Genomic DNA, 21,249 nt, shown 5'->3' with positions numbered 1-21,249 from the left:
ATCTTTTCGGAAATCAGGATCGAGACCGCCTCTAGCGTCTTGTCCTTTTTCCAGTGAAAAGCCAGATGGAATTGAAGAGGACGGAGGTGTAGCCTTCCTAGCGAGACAAATTGCTCCAGGGATGATAGCGTCCCTACCAGACTCATCCACAGCCTGACTGAGCAGCGTTCTTTCTTCAGCATCTTCTGGATGGAGAGCAGGGCTTGAACTATTCTGGGGGCCGACGGAAAAGCCCGAAAAACTTGACTGTGAATCTCCATCCCTAAATACAGAATAGTTTGGGATGGGACCAGCTGTGACTTTTCCAAATTGACTAGGAGTCCCAATTCCTTGGTCAGATCTAGAGTCCAATTGAGATCCTTCAGACAGCGATGACTGGAAGAGGCTCTGAGAAGCCAGTCGTCCAAGTACAGGGAGGCTCTGATCTCCGATAGCTCGAAACTGGTACCCCACATTCCTGTGAACAAACCTCAGAAACGGTTGGGAATCCGGGTGTATAGGAATGTGGAAGTAAGCCTCCTGAAGGTCGAGAGAGACCATCCAGTGGCCTTCCATAAATGCTGTCAAGACAGCCTGGTAGACTTCATCGTGAAGTTTGTCTTGACAATGAACACATTGAGCGCACTTGCCTCTTACGTACTCCTGCAGTGAACATGGCTGCCAAATCATGGAGCCATCCCTGAGGGACTTGTCCCTGCAGAGAACGTGGCTGTCAGATCATTGGAGCCATCCCTGAAAGCCTTGTTTATGCATGACATAATTGTACAGCAAAACTTCAAAGGCTCGAAAACAGCTGTGAAGTTGACCTGTAAAATCTTGGAGCGTCTCCTGGCCAGGCGCCAGGGAGAGTCTACGAGATTTGAGAAGTCTATCTGGGCAGAGGCAGGAACTCCCAAGCCGAGAACTTCTCTCGTGTCATATCAGACTCTCGCTCTATAAGCCAGTATAAAAGAAGGGAAAGCAAAGGCTGTATCCCCCAAACTCCTCCTGGTGATAAACCAGTCGCCTAGCAAACGTAAAGCTCTCTAGGAGAGCGAGAGAGCACTAGCTTATAAACAACGGCTTCGAAGTAGCTAGGCCTAGTGTAAGCTCTGACGTTTAGGCGAACGAGGAGCAGCAGTTACAAAAAGATCCGGACAAAGATCCTTAAAAATCAGCATGATTTAATTAAAGTCCATAGAGGGATAAGCAGCTTTAGGCTCCTCTCCGTCTGACAGAGTCCTCAAGGGAATATCAGTAGGAGGGGGAACAGCAACTTCCTCATCTAAAGGAACCTTGTCCGATAATAGCTGAGTCTCAAGCAAGGGAGAGACCTACCGTGGTGGCAATGCTTTACAAGCAGAGTCCACACGCACTGGTGCATTAGTAGCGGACCAGGACGCAACGTCATGTAACTGCTTGACAGTCTGTGAACTGTCAACAACAACAGGTGCGAGAGACCAGGACGCAACGTCATGTAACTGCTTGACAGTCTGTTAACTGTCAACAACAACAGGTGCGTGAGGACGCACAGCGTCCACTCGAGACTGCTTTGACTGCCTAGACTGAGCAGTCAAAACAACTCTAGAATGCGGAGGTTGACGCACAGCGTCAAAACAAGTCAACTCCGATTGTTAGCGAACGTCCTGAACGTCAACAGGAGCATCAGCAAGTGGCCTAACGTCCAAATGTGGCTGAAAAACCACACGAGACCGCATCGAGTGTGGTTCTAAACAACCTGACTGACGTGACTTAGCTACGCCAACGTCAACAGGACGCACAAAGGAACGTTAGGTTGGCTGAAAGCCAGGATCTCGATGAGATAAACGGCTAGGCTCAACGGACTAATCGGCAGAATAGTCTTCCATAAGGGAGGCAAGCTTATTCTGCATGTCTTGCCGTACAACCCATTTAGGATCAACGGAAATGGTTGCGGTAAGAGACGAGGGTAACGTCTGTGACCGCAACACTTTGCCAACAAAAAAGACTCTCGGAGTCTGTGTTACGCTTTTGTTAGGCGGCGAGCAGTTTTCCGATGACTGCATAGGGTCAGAGCTGTCCTATTGGCTGCAACCAGGACGCTGGACCTGTCCTGAAAGGACTGACTTTCGCTTAAGGGCCTCGAAACCTTGTTTCAGGTTTCTTATGCGAAAAGCCTTCGGATGACGAGGAGAAAATTGTCTCTCCCGCCTTATGGTAGGGGAGATCTTGGTAAGATACACCCGATACCATAGAGGGAAACGTCTGTTCGCTGATCAAGGCCTCTCGAACCCATAAGTCGTACGACATTACTTCTCCCCTGGGCTTGGGAGCTTGCAAGAGGTCCCGGACTAGGTGAACGACAGGCACGAACCGACGAACCCTCGGACGCAACACTGTAACACTTTGCGCAATATCACTTTATCACTACGATTTTCTGTTTTGCACTTATTTCACTGAAATCGAAACTTTTACTGATTTCTACCTGAAGCACGCAATTCTACCCTCATCAAAAGGTAGTAAATGCGAAATCAGTCGTATAATGCATGCACATTAATACCAGCAAAAAAACAGTAAACATCTTTTAAGATAAAAAAATTCAGTGGTTGGGGAAGAGAAGAAACACTAGTTCATTCAAAACTACGTTTTCAATCTCTCACCGTACATTGCCTGGGGACGAGAATAAAACTAAAAACGTTTTATCCTTTCTCCCCGTACAGAGACTAGGGACGAGAGTAACTCGAGAACAACGTTACCCGCTTGAACGGAACGTTTTCTCTCCTCTCTCTCCCTCCGTCTCTATCTCTCTCTCTCTTTCTCTCTTGATTTCGCACCTAAGAGAAGAGCCCAATTACATTTCGTCAAAAAAACATGTTATTTGACCAAAGGAAAAAACTGAAAGGTTTTTCAATTAAAAAGTTCCTTTAAATTAGAATTTAAAACATTTAAGCTTTGAAAGAAGAATGAACAAAACGTCAGAATCGATTTACTCTATCTGCAAAGTGAAACCGTGATACTCTCTCTCTCTATCGTAACGATAGAGCGCAAACTGCGTAGCATAAATAAACTAAACGTTAGTTCATCTTTGAAAACAGTACGAAGACTATTCAAAGAAATTCTTCCATAAAATATTTATTAAAAATATTCATTTAAAAAGTTTTAAGTCATTAGCTCTTTAAAAGCTATTTACGATTGAAAGGACTCAACGTTGTTTAACTTCGGTTTCCAAGTTAGGACCGCCTACTCTCAGGAAAGGTCGCATATAAACAAAACATTAAAATTTATTTTTTATGTTTATTATAAATGGAAAGTTAATCGAAGAGGCCTAATAAAGGCGGTGAGATATAAGATATATAGAGGAAAATCTATAATTAATTTATAACGTGATAAGATAATTACTAAAAGCCTAAACACACTTCCGTCTCAGGGAAGGGTCGGCCATTTAAAAGTCAAAGAAAGTCCATAATCTCTTTGTCACCAAAAATTAAATCTATCCAAAACGAGTTCAAGATTTAAGATGAAGATAAAACACCTGCACTGCGAAAGCTCAAACCAAAATGAAGTACTTCACCAAATATGTTGAGAAAACTCCAGGTTCTACCGCGAGTAAAAGTACGTCTTGTCGACACGTCGACAGAGAAGAAATTGAGTCTTTGTTTACATTGAGTATGGTATCTGGCCGACAGTTGGCGCTGATGGGCACACCCGCAACCTGTATAGCGATCGCTGGCGAGTTTTTACAGTTTTTTTGTCTGTCGAGCAACAGAGTTGCAGCTATATATATTCACCGGCTAAGTTAAATATTTAAAAATACAAATTACGTTCAAATTTGTCATTTCTTCCGACACCAAATACAAACCCTCGCTATTTACAGGGACTGATTCACCCCTTAGGAAGGTGGAAGTCCAAACCACATGGCTGGTCTTTGACCAGCGGTTTTCCAGTCACGTAACGGAAAAACCCTGACACCTCACTAAATGATTCGTGCAAAGCACGGTTAGCAGCCCGAGCAATCTGTGCGATTGTTTGATACTAGCAGTGTAACTTGTCTACTTAAGAAGTCTCAGTAACATAGGAATCTTAGAATCAACCATAGACGTTGCCTAATCCAAGCTCGCCAAGGGGTATGCGGACGTAACAAGTATAAACAGTACCTCTATAACAGGTTACACAAGGGGAATGGTTCTACCAGCAGGCAGCGAAGGCCAGCTTTGGAGGTTTTTGCTGTTACCCCACAGGGAAGAAGGTGAAAAGGAAGAAGGTGAAAAGAAAGAAAGAGCCAGTCATTCATCCCAGACTTGATCATGGTTATACTCTGCCCTCCCCTATCTATTACTAGTCCATCAAGTAGCCTGAGGTGTTTAAACCTTTTAATGTGCAGCCACCACAGGGTTTATGGAGAACGTCTCCATGTTCCTGAGAGTCATGTCTTGTAGGAAGTGGGCGGTGAAGATCATTTGACGCTTCTACACGCCAGCTGACAAGGCCTGCGTCTCAGCAGTTTCATAAATGCTAGGGGCGTAGTCCTGCCCTTAACATTATGAGCTCTAGGTCTCCTCTATGAGGAGAAGGATCAGGATTCAATGCTCGGTCTATGGCCTTGCGAATCCTGGTGATCATTCTCTTGACTTCCCCGAGCGGATGAAGAGTGCAGACACTCGGGGGCGAACTCCTGTAGTTTCCTTGAGGTAGCACCTCAAGTTCCTCCTGGCATAGTAGCCATTGCTCTGGATCATTGGTCACACTATGAAGGACTCCCTATATGAAGAGCTCAAACCTGAAATCCTAGCTGCCAGGAACAAAGTTGAGTATTACCAGGCCCATCGCCGTGAATGAGAGACATTGAAGGCGGCCCATGGGGTTTGCCGACTCTCTTGGCTGAAGTCAACACGAGCAGGGAGACCTGTCATTGAGGTCAGGTGAAGATCTGCTGCTTGGAGTACTGGGTCATGGGGGGCACCCTTCGGAGACCGAAGAATGTGAACCATGCGCCGTGGAGGTCTCCCTTCTGACTGAGGGCAGGTAAGCTCGGGCAGGTAAGCTCAAGACTTTGTATGAGGAGAAGCAATGCCAACGTAGAGGAAAGGTTAATTCCTTTCGGTCTGAAGGCGAGGCTCAAGGACGAGTGGTGGTCTTTCATAACAGACCAAGAGAAGCTTTTCTCCCCAAGGTAAACTAAGAAATCCGCTATTGCTGGAATAGTGGCATATATGGGAGAGATAACCCTTCGACAGCAACAATCACAGAAGACTGTCCATTTGCCCTGGTAGACCAAAGCTGAAGATTTATGCAGGTATCCAAACATTCTCTTCGCAATTTGTTGCAGAAAAGGGGCCCTCTCAGAGAGGAGGAGCCAGATAGTTTCCAGGCCCGAAGTCACAGCAAAGCTACGGCTTTCTGAAAGACACTCACATGTGGCCATTAGAGTAGATTGTGTCATGGAGGGATTCTCTCGTGATCTACGTTGGGAGTTGCAGAAGAGTCAGCTCAGCGTGACGAGTCCCCTGGGCAAAAGTAGTCTTCTAGCGAGACAAGGCCTGCTCCGAAGAGCAATACAGTAGTGGGAATGGGTGAACCCCATTCCTACCGGAGGAATCCCCTGAAGGGGAGACTAGACAGGTGAAGGAAGTCTTTCCCAAGGACGGGAAAAAGCGACCAACATCTGCTGCCGCTGTCGGTGATTTTCCCCGCAAGAAGAAACATTGCTGACCAGTGGCTGGTGGAGGGAATCTCCCTAGGAAAAGAAGGTTTCAACACCTGGAGGCTAACCTCCTGGCAGCACACTATTTCCCATCAACAAGTTCTAGCTCAAGTTGAAGGTCAACATTGAGTGTTGCCTGAGAAATGTAGCTGATGGGGTTACCCCTTGTCCATTAGGATGGCTGCTCTCGCCTCTAGGAAATTTAAATGACAGTACCATTTGAACTCTGATCAGAACCAGGAGGCCAAGTGGTACAACATGAGGTCACCCCCTTTCTTTTGATACATCTGAAGGGAGCGTCAAATCCGGGGCAAGGATAAGGAGGTCGACTCCTCAGCAGAGATTCTCGTTTGTCAACCCATCTCAGATTAGTCTCCTTCACAGGTCTCGTAGAGACCAGAGAAAAGGGAGATCTCTCATGCTGAATTACCTTTGATCTGGGAGCCCCTGAAGAGGTTGGATTCGAAAGAGTCCAATGCAGCCTTGACGAACCAGAGTGAAACTGTGACCCATGAGACGTAACAACTGCTGTCTGAAAGTGCGTCTTGTAAAAGGAAGAGACCATTGCCATCTTCCGCCTTGGACCCTGTCGTTCTGCAGAAAACTTCTGCAGGCTGATGACAATGAACATGTCTAAGAATACCCATCTCTGATAAGGAAGCCAGGATATCTCTAAAGATTTACTGTACTTTAATCCACAGATCATGGTAAACTCGAGGCGTTGTCTCATTGGTGACAAAGGTAAGACACCGAGTTTGTTAGGATCAGCCAGTCGTCCTGAAGTCTTCGGAGAACAGAGCCGATTCTGTAGGACCAGGTTGACACTAGGGTAAAGACTCGTGAAAACCTGAGGTGCTGTCGAAACCAAAGAACCACATCTTGACAAGGTATTCCTATATGATCGAAGATACTTCCTTGATGACAGATGTCTGGGAATTTAGGAGTATGAGACCTAGAGGTCAAAATGTGCACAGGAAGTCCTGTGGACTAACTGCTTGTTTGACCTTAAAACTTCTTGCCAAACAGAGTTTCATGAACTAACTTGTTCCAGAAGGAGAAGACGAAACTGGAGACTTCTATAGGAAGAACTGACTGTAGAAGCTCAGGGATACCTTAATGAAACACTTTCTGCCAAAAAGATGTAACGCCCGAGTCCGGCTGTCCGACCGGATGTTCGAATCACGTAGATTAAAAAGAGAACCACCCTCACACCTCAACAGGTGGGTGGAAAAAAATGATGTGTATGCTCTTGTAGCCGGGCTGCGAATTATGTCCTCGTCAAAAGAAATGTGTACTATGAACTCGAAGGAGGGGATTATACCCACTATAGCGCAAACCTAAGGACGAGAAAAAAAGTTATCCCTAGATAAGAGCATCAGCTGATGTGCGAACTCAGGCTGTGGGAGAGCGTCATTGTCAGAGGGTTGACGAGCAAGAACGAGATCAAGCTAAGGGTTAGTTGTTTATGCCTCTCTGGAGGAGGATGATCCCACGGATGGAGAGCTAAGTTGCTTGTACAAGTTCCGATGAAGCGTAAGCCGACGGAGACAGAGAGCAAGAAGAGATGCCAGCAGCATCTAGTGTTCCCAGGCAGTCACCCATCCCAGTACTGACCCAATGTTGCTCAACTTAGCTGGTCAGAAGAATCCCCGTAACGAAGTTGCTATAGCCGTAGCATAAGCAAGAGCTAAATTTAATCCTCTGTTTAAAAAAGTAAAAGGAAATAACCCCATAGGGTTATGTCTCTCGATGCAGGTTCAAGAGCAAAGAAGATCCAAGGAATCAGCCCAAGAACCATGACGGAGATCAGACAAGTTCTCGAACTTGTGGAGAGAAGAAATACAAATAACCCCAAGGGATTATGTTCACAAGATTTGTTCCAAACCACAGGAGAAAGGCGGCGGAGGCAAGAGGTCGGAAGACTTCTGTTGCGAAGTTTGTGGAGTGTAAAAACAGAACCTTTCAATATGTACAAAAAACCACTATATTGTATTCTCAGGAGTGATCCCAAACTGAACATTTAACGAACGTGTAGTAGTAAATACTTGATTAGCTGTTGGGTGACAAATTGCATAGTTATAGTTGCAAATAAGAGATCTACTACACCTAATACCAGCGCCAGAAAATACGATAAACTAGATAAAATTAAAGAACCCTAACTTTAAACTATGGTACCAGTAATATTCAAAATTCGATAACAACATATCAAAGGCTCAAAAATAACGATGGAAACGTCAACGAATGAATGAACAAGCCAAACACACCTTTAAATGGATCAGCGTTCTGCTTTATACAATGGGTGTAAAGTATCTAAACTCTCTAATGGAAGATTTAAATTATTAAGATTAATATTTAAATTCACTTGGACAAAATGGAACATTACAAAGTTCAAATTGGGACAAGTATCCCGGTAAAATTATAGACCGACACAGAACTACATTTCCATAGCAAAACCACCATACCTACAGTAGATATTGGGCTTTTAACGAATTTGACCTTTAATTTCACCGAAAATAAACCGTTCTCCCCCTTCCCCGACAGACACAGTTGGGGGTCTGGGACTTTGGGTGGGAGAAAACAGGGCGAAAACAGAAATTTTTTTTTTTAACACTTTCGAGATTTTTAAAAGGCCCCAGAAGCTAACAAACCCACCTAAACTAAGCTAGTAGTTCCCAGGTCACAGACGCCCGGACCCCACATTCCAAAATCACAGACCTTGCCCGGGGGCAAGTCTCCCAGACCTCCCCTTCTAGGTTACCAACATAACCGGGGTGCCAAGCCCCCAGACACCCCAGACCTAAGTCACAAACTCTAATAGTAAATAACAAACAATTCGTTACCTTACAATTGACACCTATGTCATTTTTTGTCTTAGCAACCTTCACAGTTGGGTTACAATAAAAAATGTACTGGTCTTCCCTAAAAAATAACTCAAATCGCACTTAGGACACTTTACAAACAGGCACGGATATGTGTGGTTTGTAAAATTGAAAAAATTGTAAATATTTCGGGTATAGGATTCCAATGGTTTACGTAATTTTTTTTATTTATTATGCGTCCCAGAGAATAATGTATGGTGAAGAATGCCAGAAAACCTCAAATCAATCAATATAAAGAAAAGGTTGGCCTTACCATTTTTATCGCTTCACCAGGAAATTTTCCACACCCAAACTCATGTTCCCATTGGGTGGCCTCCATTACCGTAGGATATATTAGGGTATATTTTATTAACTATTTGCGACAGAAATAAAGGCGACTTTTGGAGAAAACCGGAAATTTTCTGTATAAAACTGCATTCCTTCATTAGTAAGGCTTTTTTCCATGTTTTCCTATATTACCACTAGTATCCCTTCATTTTTTTAAGACAATCCTAGTTTAGCAGTCCGTCGTATAACTATAGTGAAATATAAAAAGATTAGCCAGAAAGAAAATACTAATTTCCTAAAACCAAAACTTAAAAAAACATTTGTAAACTAGAGGGGCACTCAGTAGAGTCTCTGCCATGGTAGAATATTTCTAGACCTTTTTCTCACCCTTGAATTTTGACCAAGGACTTTCAAAATTGAAACGCTTCCACGTCTAAGTTTCACTACTTTAGGAGTAAAATTGTGGCAGGAAGTTGTTCACACAAAAACAACCTTTGGCTCTACCTTGACCTTGACCTAAGACTTTCAAAATTGAATCACTTCCATGTCTCAACATCATTAATCCCTGAAAGTTTCACTACTCTAGTAGTAAAATTTTTACAGAACCCCAGTCCATGTTGAAAATAGACAAACATCAATCCAATAACTTTGGTCATTGTACAAGGACACTGTATTTGCCTATGTAATTCACTATTTTGAAAAAGTTAAAAATATATAAAAAGTTTGAAATCTAAGTAGCAAACAAGACATTCTGTGTTATCAAAAATCTAAATCACTTAATACAAATAAAAGTAATCATAACAATGAACATTAGCATACTCACTCGGTACTATTGTAATTACGGACGGGGAAATCTTTCCTCGTAAAAACCAATTTTCCCCAAAAGAAAAATGCCCGTTTCCTTTGAAAATGACACTTATTTGTCTCTGGGAGTCTGGCGATTGAAATGAAGGTAAAATTCGGTTAAATCACATTATTCACTACAGAAAAAAACTACGTTTTCTGTTTGAAGTGTTTCCCCGTCCGTAAATACAATTTTACCGCTTACTCCATCAAGATACCTTCTAAAGCCTCATACTTCTATAACTAAAGCAGCAGTTTCTCCCCACTTTTATAAAGAAACTCAGAGGTTTCTAGTCCCCTGCAGCACAAAGACCTCAGACACATCCTTATTTGTGTCTGAGACTCTGGGGTTTAAACTAGTTTTCATCACCTCACTGGCCAACCAGGATTAATGGTGGTGGGACACTTGTCTGATCGCTCACAACAAACCAACCTATTATGTGTGGCCCTGAATAGAACAGGTGATCATGGGGATACACAAACTCTGTCACCACATTCAGTATCACAACTCAGATAGGGTACTTGTATAAACTAACACTTAAAATCTAAAAACCAACACTTGAAACATCAAAAGTCAGTTAATTTACACCTTTGGTCAAACTTAAGGGGGCCTTTGTATATCAACAGCCAGGTTCCCACGCGTTCATTAAAAATGGACATCAACTAACCTAACCTACAAGCTTTATCCTTACCTACTTACCTACGGGGTGGGGGCGGGGGTGTAACGCCCTTTGCGACCCGCCCTTACACTGCCCTGTAATAAACTGCAACAATACCAATAATACATACAGGTGGCCGCTAGCATACATACACCCCAAACTTACCTTAAGAATAATTTGGGATAGTAACCATAAAATGTACACAATTACACTTCCATTAAAATACTCTTGATTCTTCTTGAAAAATATAGTCTATGCTGTTATTTATGACATCCTGTAATCAAACAGAAGAAAAATTACAGGATTGCTTATGTCAACTATTACAAGGATAACAAGGTAGTCTAAAAATCCCCAACACTCAATGGAAAAAAACCCAAAACAACCCAAAAATCCCTATTTCCACAAATTTATTTCCTTTTGATCATGGAGGCTTTACTAATATAGAAATTATCCACTATAGGCCTACTTCACATAAGTGCAAGTAAACTAAATGCAAATATATAAAGGTTTACTCATCTTTGTTTCTTCTTCATAGAAATTTGTACAGAATATCCCACATTAGACACCCAAAATCCCCAAATCTAAGGATAATTCCCAAAATCTAGGGATAAATCCCCATATGTGGTAACACTGTTTGTAGTCTACATTATCCTTGGAAACAAGTAACGCCATCTATTGTTTAAATTAACAACTAGGATATTGATGACTATATTAGTTTGATTAATTTGGGCCGGAAAATCTCTCCTTTTTAATAATAACTAGGAACTGGCTAGTAATTGTTCATAAAAAGAACAATTCTAGAAATTTTACACATGATTATCTTATATAAAATGAATAAATAGATTTACAATTATCTATGCAGAGCTAACATATTTGGGTAGGATTAAAATCATGTTTTATATTTCCACTAAGATTAAATTTTGTATCAATAAAACAGAATAACAAAGTTTCACAAAGAGAAGAACATTCCATGACACTCTCTCTCTCTCTCTCTCTCTCTCTCTCTCTCTCTCTCTCTCTCTCTCTCTCAACAATTGGGGGATCAAGAAAAGCAATGAGAGATTAGAGTAAATCTTACTAAATATTAAATACAAAACAGTTTAGGAATAGCATTGGTCATTTCCTAAGTGAATTAAAAATGTTTGATAATCAAAATCTCTAGGTAGTTGAAAACACACACACACACACACATACATATAGTTCACCAAATGTTCAGCTGGGCTCCACAAGGCACTAGAAGAGTTGGAAGACCCAGGCCTACATGGCTGAAGGCTATGAAGTGCAAAGTAGATGACAAATGGAGTATTGAATTAAAAGCTCAAGAGTCAAGATAGAGACGACTGGCGAAATCTAACCGAGGCCCTTGTGTCAATAGGCATATATAAATATACTGTAGATGTATACATTATTTGAGAGAGAGAGAGAGAGAGAGAGAGAGAGAGAGAGAGAGAGAGAGAGAGAGAGAGAGAGAGAGAGAGAGGACAATAACAGCGCAAGCACAACTTACCGAAAAGACGTAGGTTCCAGGCGAGCCTCAACGCTGCAAGTTATGTTCATCTCTTCGTGTTTTCCTACCGCATAAAGTACCTTCTGACCTTCCCTACACAATTGCATATCTAGATGAAAGAAGAAAGATAAAGTTAAAATGGACATTCCCTGGAACTTATGTTTAAGGCAATATGCCTTCAACTTGCAAAGATTCAGAGATAAAAACAAATCCAAATGAAATCGTAAATGTCAAATTTTGTATCAAAAGTTTTTATATTGTAATAAAATGAAGAAATACTATAATACAAATATTATTATATTTAATACAGTAAGCACACCAGCATTTGTAATTACCTGATATTTATTTCATACGAAACCCGACTATTTGCGGACTTTTGTAGCTGGGAATCGTAGTCATGGGAATCAGGTTACTGTAGGCCTACCCTAAGACAAAATCTAACAAATTTTGACTTACAATCAATTCAACTTACAAACAGCTTCTTGGAACCTAGTAACCCTTTTACCCACAAAGGACGTACTGGTACGTTTCACAAAACCCATCCCTTTACCCCCATGGACGTACCGGTACGTCCTTGCAAAAAAATGCTATAAAATTTTTTTTTTCATATTTTTGATAATTTTTTTTAGAAAAATCAGGCATTTTCCAAGAGAATGAGACCAACCTGACCTCTCTATGACAAAAATTAAGGCTGTTAGAGCAATTTAAAAAATATATACTGCAAAATGGGCTGGGAAAAAAATAACCCCTTGGGGGTTAAGGGTTGGAAATTTCCAAACAGCCTGGGGGTAAAAGAGTTAAGTTTTAAGTTGAGGACCCTCTGGTGTTATGTAATCTCAGGGAGGAGGAAGTCTTGTGCTTCCTCACGACTTGTGTGGTTACGGTTGATATCAACTAACAGAGGAACTATTGTAAAAAGTACACCATAATACGCCGAGATGAAGTTCAGCATTAAACCCTTTCTTAACTCCATTTGTTGTTGTATATTTGTTTCATACTTAAATCTCTTTTTACATAAAAGCATCTCTTACCTTTTTAAAAGCTTAGAATATACAGTAAGTGATAATACATAAATCTAAAATGCAGTTACTAATCAATCCAAACTTCTTAAAATGTAGCCACTTGATTTTACAATTCGATTATTGCAATGCATTAGCTTAAAGGGATTTATCTGATTATTATACTATCTTCTTTTCAAGGCTGATGATTGTGTTGTCTATAACTTTATCATTTATTAACATCACAAACATCGAAGACATAATTCAACTAGAGGGGCACTCAGTAGAATGAAGACCTCCACCGCGGCAGCTTATTTCTCAACCTTGACCTTTAAATGTATTAATTGGCATGGATTTTCATACACTCAAATATAAATAAAGTTTGAAGTCTGTGACAACGATGTCCAAACTTATGGCTGATTACGTGAATTGGACATTTTGCTTGACCGTGACCTTCCAAAATTTAATAATTTCCAGCTTTTTACATATCAGTTAATCCCTGCAAGTTTCATTACTCTACGATTAAAATTGTGGCCAGGAAACTATTCACAAATAAGGGCCAAAACATAACCTCCTTCCAACTGTTGGCGGAGGTAACAAAGCCACAAATTACATAAAATACATAGCCTCCACTATCGAAATTGTGAATTTGAAAAGAAAATTTAAACTGTTTAAAGGAGTCAAAAGCAATCTTGAATGTCTAAACTCTTTTTTCATTAAGAATATCTTGGGCATCACAAGTTTGATCTAAAAGGACATTAAAGTGTAGGAACTACTTTGTGTAAATACACGGATCTCAGAAATTAAGTGTCTGAGAAACTCAATTTTCAGCACTGGATACATGGAAATTGATCTAAAATAATTTCAATAAGCATTTAAAAAAACCTTTAGGAATGGGCACAGAATCCTTTTATTGGCATGATTCTCTTACAATATTCACTTTCGTACAAAAACCATTGCATTCTTATAAGTCAACTGTCCTCATGATCTCATAATCATCTTTTCAGAGGTTCGTCTTCATCATCTGAAAAGGTAAACTCTCGAACGACATCCTTGCTACCACCAATAGGGGTTGCCAAATCAAGAAGGCTGTTTTCCTCATCCACTTTTGTCTTCTTCTTTGGTGGATCATTTGCATTCTTACTTTCTTCTTCTTCACTCTCTTCCTCATTGTCACCTCGTGATCTAGAAAATTACAAATATATATCAGAAAAACAATTATTACTGGGTTAGAATATTCATGCTACTACATTAATAGACTTCGAATTACAAACTAATACAGGATCTTATATTTCATAACATATTTTAATTGATATTATGATTATCATATATCTATCGTTAAGGGTAAATACATTCTTATCCTTTCAAAATGCTTTGCATAACTACAAATAACACAAAATGTCTAACAACTTTGTTCTAATTACCGACACTACGTCTAACTAGACGCAATTTTCAAGAAAATGAAAAAGCAGTGAGCTAAAACCAAGGAGGGCAGGCCAATTCCCTGTATGATTAATGGGTTTCTTTGAAAAAGCTTTTTTAAGTGTTATAGAAGTGTTCTTTCATACAAAACCATCAACCCTACTGAACATTCATTTCTAAATAATCAATATTTCTTATTTCTATAAGACATAAGAAAGAAAATTATTATTCTGGGGTTACTTCCAACTCTTATCTACTGTTTTGTTTCTCAACCAATTTTCTATTCATTTAAAATCCATTTCAAAGATAATTTTTTACGCTAAGTTGTATACTGTAAGGGAGATTCTTTCAGCCTCACACCAGCTCTCATCCAAGACACCTGAGCTGTTTTAATCACCACAACACACATCCATTATACAAATCATAACCAAAAAACAGCATCCAGAAAAAAACACAAGAAAGTTATAGGGAAATCAGCGAGTCATAAGCAAGGTTTTAACACTCCATGTCAAGTATAGATACATTTTGGCCCAATGAAAGCTGAAGAAAGGGTGGAATATCTATTGATATGGGAGATTGCAAGTATCTCCCTACCTAAAATATCTGCTGCAAGTTTGAATTTCTGAAGCTCCACTGATTCAACTAGGAAGATTATTCCACAATCTAGTCACAGCTGGAATAATACTTCGAGAATACTGTGCAGTATTGAGCCTTATGATGGAGAAGGCAAGACTGATAGAAGCAAACAAAATACCGAAGTGAGAAAAGTAACACACCATGAATGGGCTGCCACGCCTGTTAGCTAGAAAACACTAACACAACTCCTAGGCATGTGTAAACCAATAGTTTGAAGTTCTAGGCATGTGTAAACCAATGGTTCGAAGTTCTAGGCATGTGTAAACCAATAGTTTGAAGTTCTAGGCATGTGTAAACCAATGGTTCGAAGTTCTAGGCATGTGTAAACCAATAGTTTGAAGTTCTAGGCATGTGTAAATCAATGGTTTCAAGTTTTAAGTATGTGTAAAACCAATAGTTTGTATTTCGTATTAGACTTTTTTACTTCAAAGTTGTGTTAAAGAAAATTACAATCATTAGAATATTTCAGAATAAGGAATCTTCAAAATAAAAAGATATGATTGTATATAGACTAGTTACCTTTTTAAAAGTAAAACCCAACAAACATAAATCTCAAGATCGTTTACCTGACTGAATCATCATCATCCTCTTCATCTGAAGAATACATGTCTCCTTTTCCTTGGAGCTTACGCTTCTTCACCGACGGCAAGTCGTAATCGGGAACACTGACTGAATCCGCCATTTGCTGTTGGAATTCCTTTTGTCTAATTTTGTGCCAGCTATCATAGTACTTATTGAATGGAGTGCCGGTCTGTTTAACCGAGACCTCCCAGTTCTTCACCGCCTCGAGATCCGCAATGCCAAATTTGACGTCCTTCCTCCGGTCTTCGATGAAGTCGCAGTTTTCGCGTATCTTATCCAAGAGCTGCTTGAACTTCTTGCAGTAGTTTGGAGACTTGCATTTCTTCAGAAAGGCTTTCAGCTGTATGACCGTGGGTACGACAAAATCGGGGAAGCCTATCGACGAGCTGACCACGCTCAAATAGTTGACCATGCCGTCGTACACTTGGTCAACGACGCCATCTTTAAATGCCGATTCTTTCAACTCTCCTCTTGACAGTCTGAGGATACACATCCAGTTGAACGGTCTAACCGATGTCTTTTTCGGTTGTTTGAAGAAAACGGCTTTGTTTAGAATCTGAAAAAGATCAAAGTATATCAATCACATGTTCATTGGGTAGTTACACATTTAATAAGAACATGCAAACAGTGAAAAGATGATTGTCACTGCAAACAACTTTTCCTCTCACCCAAAACTAATGACTCTTGACAATTAGAATTCTTTCATTAAACAGAACACTAGTTGAAAATGAGTGCGAGACTTTGAAACTTTAAAAAGATAATTGCCTAAATCCTGTCTTGAAGATAGTACTTTTTATAAAACCTGGTAAACACAAGATTTATTTCAGTGTTTATTTCTAACTTACATAGTCAATATTGTTATTTATATTACCTAATTTATATCTTTTATAGATACTTTTTAAGTTTCCAGGATTTTTGAGTGAATCGTATTTGAAACAGAAACCTCCACATCTCTTTAACAATTTGTCTCTAATGGCCCCTTTCATGGACATCTTTATGTTAATATCAAATACTGTATCTACAATTTTTACTACTAAGGAAAAGTCCTATTTTTACTACCTCCTTTCAATAAACAATTTTATTTTTAAAACTTGTGTATAAAATGTTAACACTAGCCAAGGTTCAGTGGCCTTTTCCTTTTCCAACTATAGCAATATTCTCAACAAAATACTTTTGCGTGACTTTCAAAAGATTGCCATCACGCAAATTTTATATATCTATAACTTTCTTAGAAATCTTAAAATCTTGTGTAATGCATTAAAATGTTATTTTTATTAGTAAAATAAATTTTTGAATATACTTACCCGATAATCATGTAGCTGTCAACTCCGTTGCCCGACAGAATTCTATGGAGGGATACGCCAGCTATCACAATACTAGAAGGGGGTGTACTTACCAGCGCCACCTGTGGCCAGGTACTCAAGTACTTCTTGTTGACACCTCCTCAATTATTCCTCGGTCCACTGGTTCTCTATGGGGAGGAAGGGAGGGTCGATTAAATCATGATTATCGGGTAAGTATATTCAAAAATTTATTTTACTAATAAAAATAACATTTTTCAATATTAAACTTACCCGATAATCATGTAGCTGATTCACACCCAGGGGGGTGGGTGAAAACCAGTGTACAAGATTAAAGGATAGCTAAGTATCCCGTATTTCATATAATCCGTTATCCACAATAACAATGAAATAATAAGTACCTGGTAAGGAAGTCGACTTGAACCGTTACTCTGCCTTTAATAAGATCGTCTTCCTTACTGAGCGCAGCGTTCCTCTTGGGAGGCTGAATCAACTCAAAGGTGCTAAAGTATACAGGGCTGCAACCCATACTAAAGGACCTCATCACAACCTTTAACCTCGGCGCTTCTCAAGAAAGAATTGACCACCCGCCAAATCAACAAGGATGTGGAAGGCTTCTTAGCCGACCGTACAGCCCATAAAAAGTATTCAAGAGAAAGGTTAAAAGGTTATGGGATTATGGGAATGTAGTGGCTGAGCCCTCGCCTACTACTGCATTCGTTGCTACGAATGGTCCCAGGGTGTAGCAGTACTCGTAAAGAGACTGGACATCTTTGAGATAGAATGATGCGAACACTGACTTGCTTCTCCAATAGGTTGCATCCATAACACTCTGCAGAGAATGGCTCTGTTTGAAGGCCACTGAAGTAGCCACAGCTCCCACTTCATGTGTCCTTGCCTTCAGCAAAGCAAGGTCTTCTTCCTTCAGATGAGAATGTGTTTCTCTAATCAGAAGCCTGAATAGTAAGAAACTGAGTTCTTAGAACTTGGAAAAGAAGGTTTCTTGATAGCACACTATAAGGCTTCTGATTGTCCTTGTAAAGGTTAAGACCTTTTTAGATAGTACCTAAGAGCTCTAACTGGGCAAAGTACTCTCTTCAGATCATTCCCCACCAAGTTGGACAGGCTTGGGATCTCGAACGACTTAGGCCAAGGACGTGAAGGAAGCTCGTTTAGCAAAAACCGAGCTGCAAGGAACATGTAGCCGTTTCAGATGTGAAAACAATGATCCTGCTGAAGGCGTGGATCCCACTTACTCTTTTAGCTGTTGTCAAGCACACGAGGAAAAGAGTTTTTAATGTGAGGTCCTAAAAAGAGGCTGATTGGAGAGGTTCAAATCTTGATGACATAAGGAACCTTAGGACCACGTCTAGATTCCAGCCTGGAGTGGACAACCGACGTTCCTTTGAGGTCTCAAAAGACCTAGGGAGGTCCTGTAGATCTTTGTTGGTGGAAAGATCCAAGCCTCTGTGGCGGAAAACCGCTGCCAACATACTTCTGTAACCCTTGATCGAAGGAGCTGAAAGGGATCTTACTTTCCTTAGATATAACAGGAAGTCAGCAATCTGGGTTACAGTGGTACTGGTTGAGGAAACTGCATTGGTCTTGTACCAGCTACGGAAGACTTCCCCTATAGACTGATAGATAATGAGAGTGGATGTTCTCCTTGCTTTGGCAATCGCTCTGGCTGCTTCCTTCGAAAAGCCCCTAGCTCTTGAGAGTCTTTCGAAAGTCTGAAGGCAGTCAGACGAAGAGCGTGGAGGATTGGTGTACCTTCTTTACGTGAGGTAGACTTAGAAGGTTCACTCCTAGAGGAAGAGTCCTGGGAATGTCGACCAGCCATTGCAGTACCTCTAAGAACCATTCTCTCGCGGGCCAGAGCGGAGCCAACCAACGTCAGCCGTGTCCCTTTGTGAGAGGAGAACTTCTGAAGTACCCTGTTGACAATCTTGAACGGCGGGAATGCATACAGGTCGAGATGGAACCAATCCAGCAGAAAAGCATCCACGTGAACTGCTGCTGGGTCTGGAATCGGAGAACAATACAACAGGAGTCTCTAGGTTATCGAGGTAGTGAACAGATCTATGGTTGGCTGACCCCACAGGGCCCAAAGTCTGCTGCAAACATTCTTGAGAAGGGTCCACTCTGTGGGGATGACCTGACCCTTCCGTCTGAGGTGATCTGCCATGACATTCATACCGGCCTGAATGAACCTCGTTACCAGTTAGCTTTCGATCTTTAGACCAGATGAGTAGGTCCCTTGCGATCTAGAACAACTTCCACGAAAGAGTCCCTCCCTGCTTGAAGATGTAAGCCAGGGCTGTGGTGTTGTCAGAGTCCACCTCCACCACTTTGTTAAGCTGGAGGGACTTGAAGTTTATCAAGGCCAGAATAACCGCCAACAACTCCTTGCAATTGATGTGAAGTGTCCTTAGCTCCTGATTCCAAGTTCCCGAGCATTCTTGTCCGCCAAAGTCGCACCCCAGCCCGTGTCTGATGCGTCCGAGAGGAGACGGCGGTCGTGTTTCTGAACAGCCCAAGGTAGACTTCCTTGAGAAGAAAGCTGTTCTTACACCACGCGAGAGAAGACCTCCTCTCTTCGGAAACAGGAACTGAGACCGTCTCTAGCGTCATGTCCTTTATCCAGTGAGCAGCTAGATGATACTGAAGGGGGGGAGGTGGAGTCTCCCTAACACGATGAACAGGGCCAGCGATGAAAGTGTCCCTGTTAGACTCATCCACTACCTGACTGAGCATCGGTTCCTTCTCAGCATGCTCTGGATGCATTCTAGGGCTTGGAAGATCCTTGGGGCCGACGGAAAAGTCCGAAAAGCTCGACTCTGAAGATCCATACCCAAGGAGACAATGGTCTGGGATGGGACGAGCTGAGACTCCTCAAAATTGACCAGGAGGCCCAGTTCCTTGGTCAGATCCATAGTCCATTTGAAAATCTCCAGACAGCGACGACTTGTGGGAGCTCTTAAAAGCCAGTCGTCTGACGGAGCCGGACACAAGATCATGGTACTGCTGCACAGTCTGTGAACTGTCAATCATGGGCAAGCGAGGAAGTACAGTGACAACCCGAATCTGTATAGACTGTCTGGGTCGTACAGACAAACTCCTTATCGGGTTGCTGAGGTTGCCGCACTGCGTCACAACAAGTCACTTCTGTTGGTTGTTGAACGTCTTCCCCGTGACACATTGACTCCGTAAACAAAAAAATCCTCTAACAAGGACTAAGCTTGGACTGCATGTCTTGTAACACAGCTCAAGGTCTATGGGAGCAGGTGTGGTAACAGACGGGATTAGCGACTGAAGTGGAACCATTACCTTCCCTGGAAGCATGTTATGCTTAAATAAAAGTCCATAGGAGGCTATGCAGCTAAAGGCTCCCTCCAAATGACAGAGTCCTCAAGGGAATATCAGAAGGAGGGAGAAAAGAACTTTCTCATCTACAGGGACCATATCCTAGAAAAGCTAAGTTCTCTCAGTGAGGGTTCACTGGTGCAAAAGCAGCAGACTAGAAGGCAACGTTATGAAACTGCTTGACAGTCTAGTGAGTTGGCAACAACCAAAGATGTGTGACTAAGAAGCATGTGGTAAGGTATGCAGAGCATGTTGTATGCAGAGTATGCTGTATGCAGAGCATGCTGTATGTAGAGCATGTTGTATGCAGAGCATGCTGAATGCAGAGCATGCTGTATGCAGAGCATGTTGTATGCAGAGCATGCTGAATGCAGAGCATGCTGTGTGCAGAGCATGTTGTATGCAGAGCATGCTGTATGCAGAGCATGCTGTATGTAGAGCATGTTGTATGCAGAGCATGCTGAATGCAGAGCATGCTGTATGCAGAGCATGTAGTATGCAGAGCATGCTGTGAGCAGAGCATGTAAGGTAAGCAGAGCGTGTGCATGGCGTTTAACATTTCTCAGAAATTCCATGACCAGTGCTAGAGTGCTTTATGCATGCTTGCATGGGGTTTTAATATCAACATAATATATACCTTACATTCATAACTCATGATTCATATTTTTGCCATATTTTGCGATATTGTTAAAAATATATTGCCAGGAATACAAATATATTTTTATAAGTAATACAAATAACCTCCATTATCATAAGGTTTGAAAATGGAGGTAAGGTATGCTGAACAGCAGAGTCAGAACGAGCTGGAACAACAATAGTTGTGGTTTCCTCTTCAAGACTCTGTTGAGGGAACACCTGAGGCTCAGTCTGCAAAGGCTGATCAGCAGAAGGTAGGCTCATGGGTGGAGGAGGCTGACTCCTGGCATGAGTGGCTGAACTCAAGGGTTGCGCTTGCTGAGTGGTTGGCGGATGCGCAGTAGCAAGTTCCTGAGGAACGAGTTGAGGTTCCTGCGGTGTGAGCTGAGAGCGAAAAGGTAGTGGCTGCGCAGAACGCAGTAAAAATCTCGCAAGTTGAGGCTCCTGAGGCGCAAGGCTAAGGTGTTGAGGTGCTTGCCTTGAGGAGGGTTGAG

General features: G+C 41.5%; 1 protein-coding gene across 1 annotated transcript in view; it reads right to left on the bottom strand.

Moving 5' to 3' along the window:
• Nucleotides 1–13,706: 13,706 nt before the first annotated feature.
• The window catches only part of Noc2 (Nucleolar complex protein 2), a 32,449-nt gene continuing 24,906 nt past the window's right edge, over nucleotides 13,707–21,249 (bottom strand). The window contains exons 12-13 of the mRNA XM_068368948.1: nucleotides 15,437–16,008; nucleotides 13,707–13,997 (exon numbers count right to left, since the gene is read on the bottom strand). Coding sequence (XP_068225049.1) covers nucleotides 13,808–13,997; nucleotides 15,437–16,008 — 762 coding nt within the window. The 3' untranslated portion in view covers nucleotides 13,707–13,807. The remainder of the gene's footprint in view (nucleotides 13,998–15,436; nucleotides 16,009–21,249) is intronic.

The sequence above is a fragment of the Palaemon carinicauda genome, unplaced genomic scaffold, assembly GCF_036898095.1.
Source record: "Palaemon carinicauda isolate YSFRI2023 unplaced genomic scaffold, ASM3689809v2 scaffold323, whole genome shotgun sequence".
NCBI lineage: Eukaryota > Metazoa > Arthropoda > Malacostraca > Decapoda > Palaemonidae > Palaemon > Palaemon carinicauda.
The sequence above is the reverse complement of the archived record's forward strand: the minus strand, read 5'-3'. Positions and strand labels throughout refer to the sequence as shown.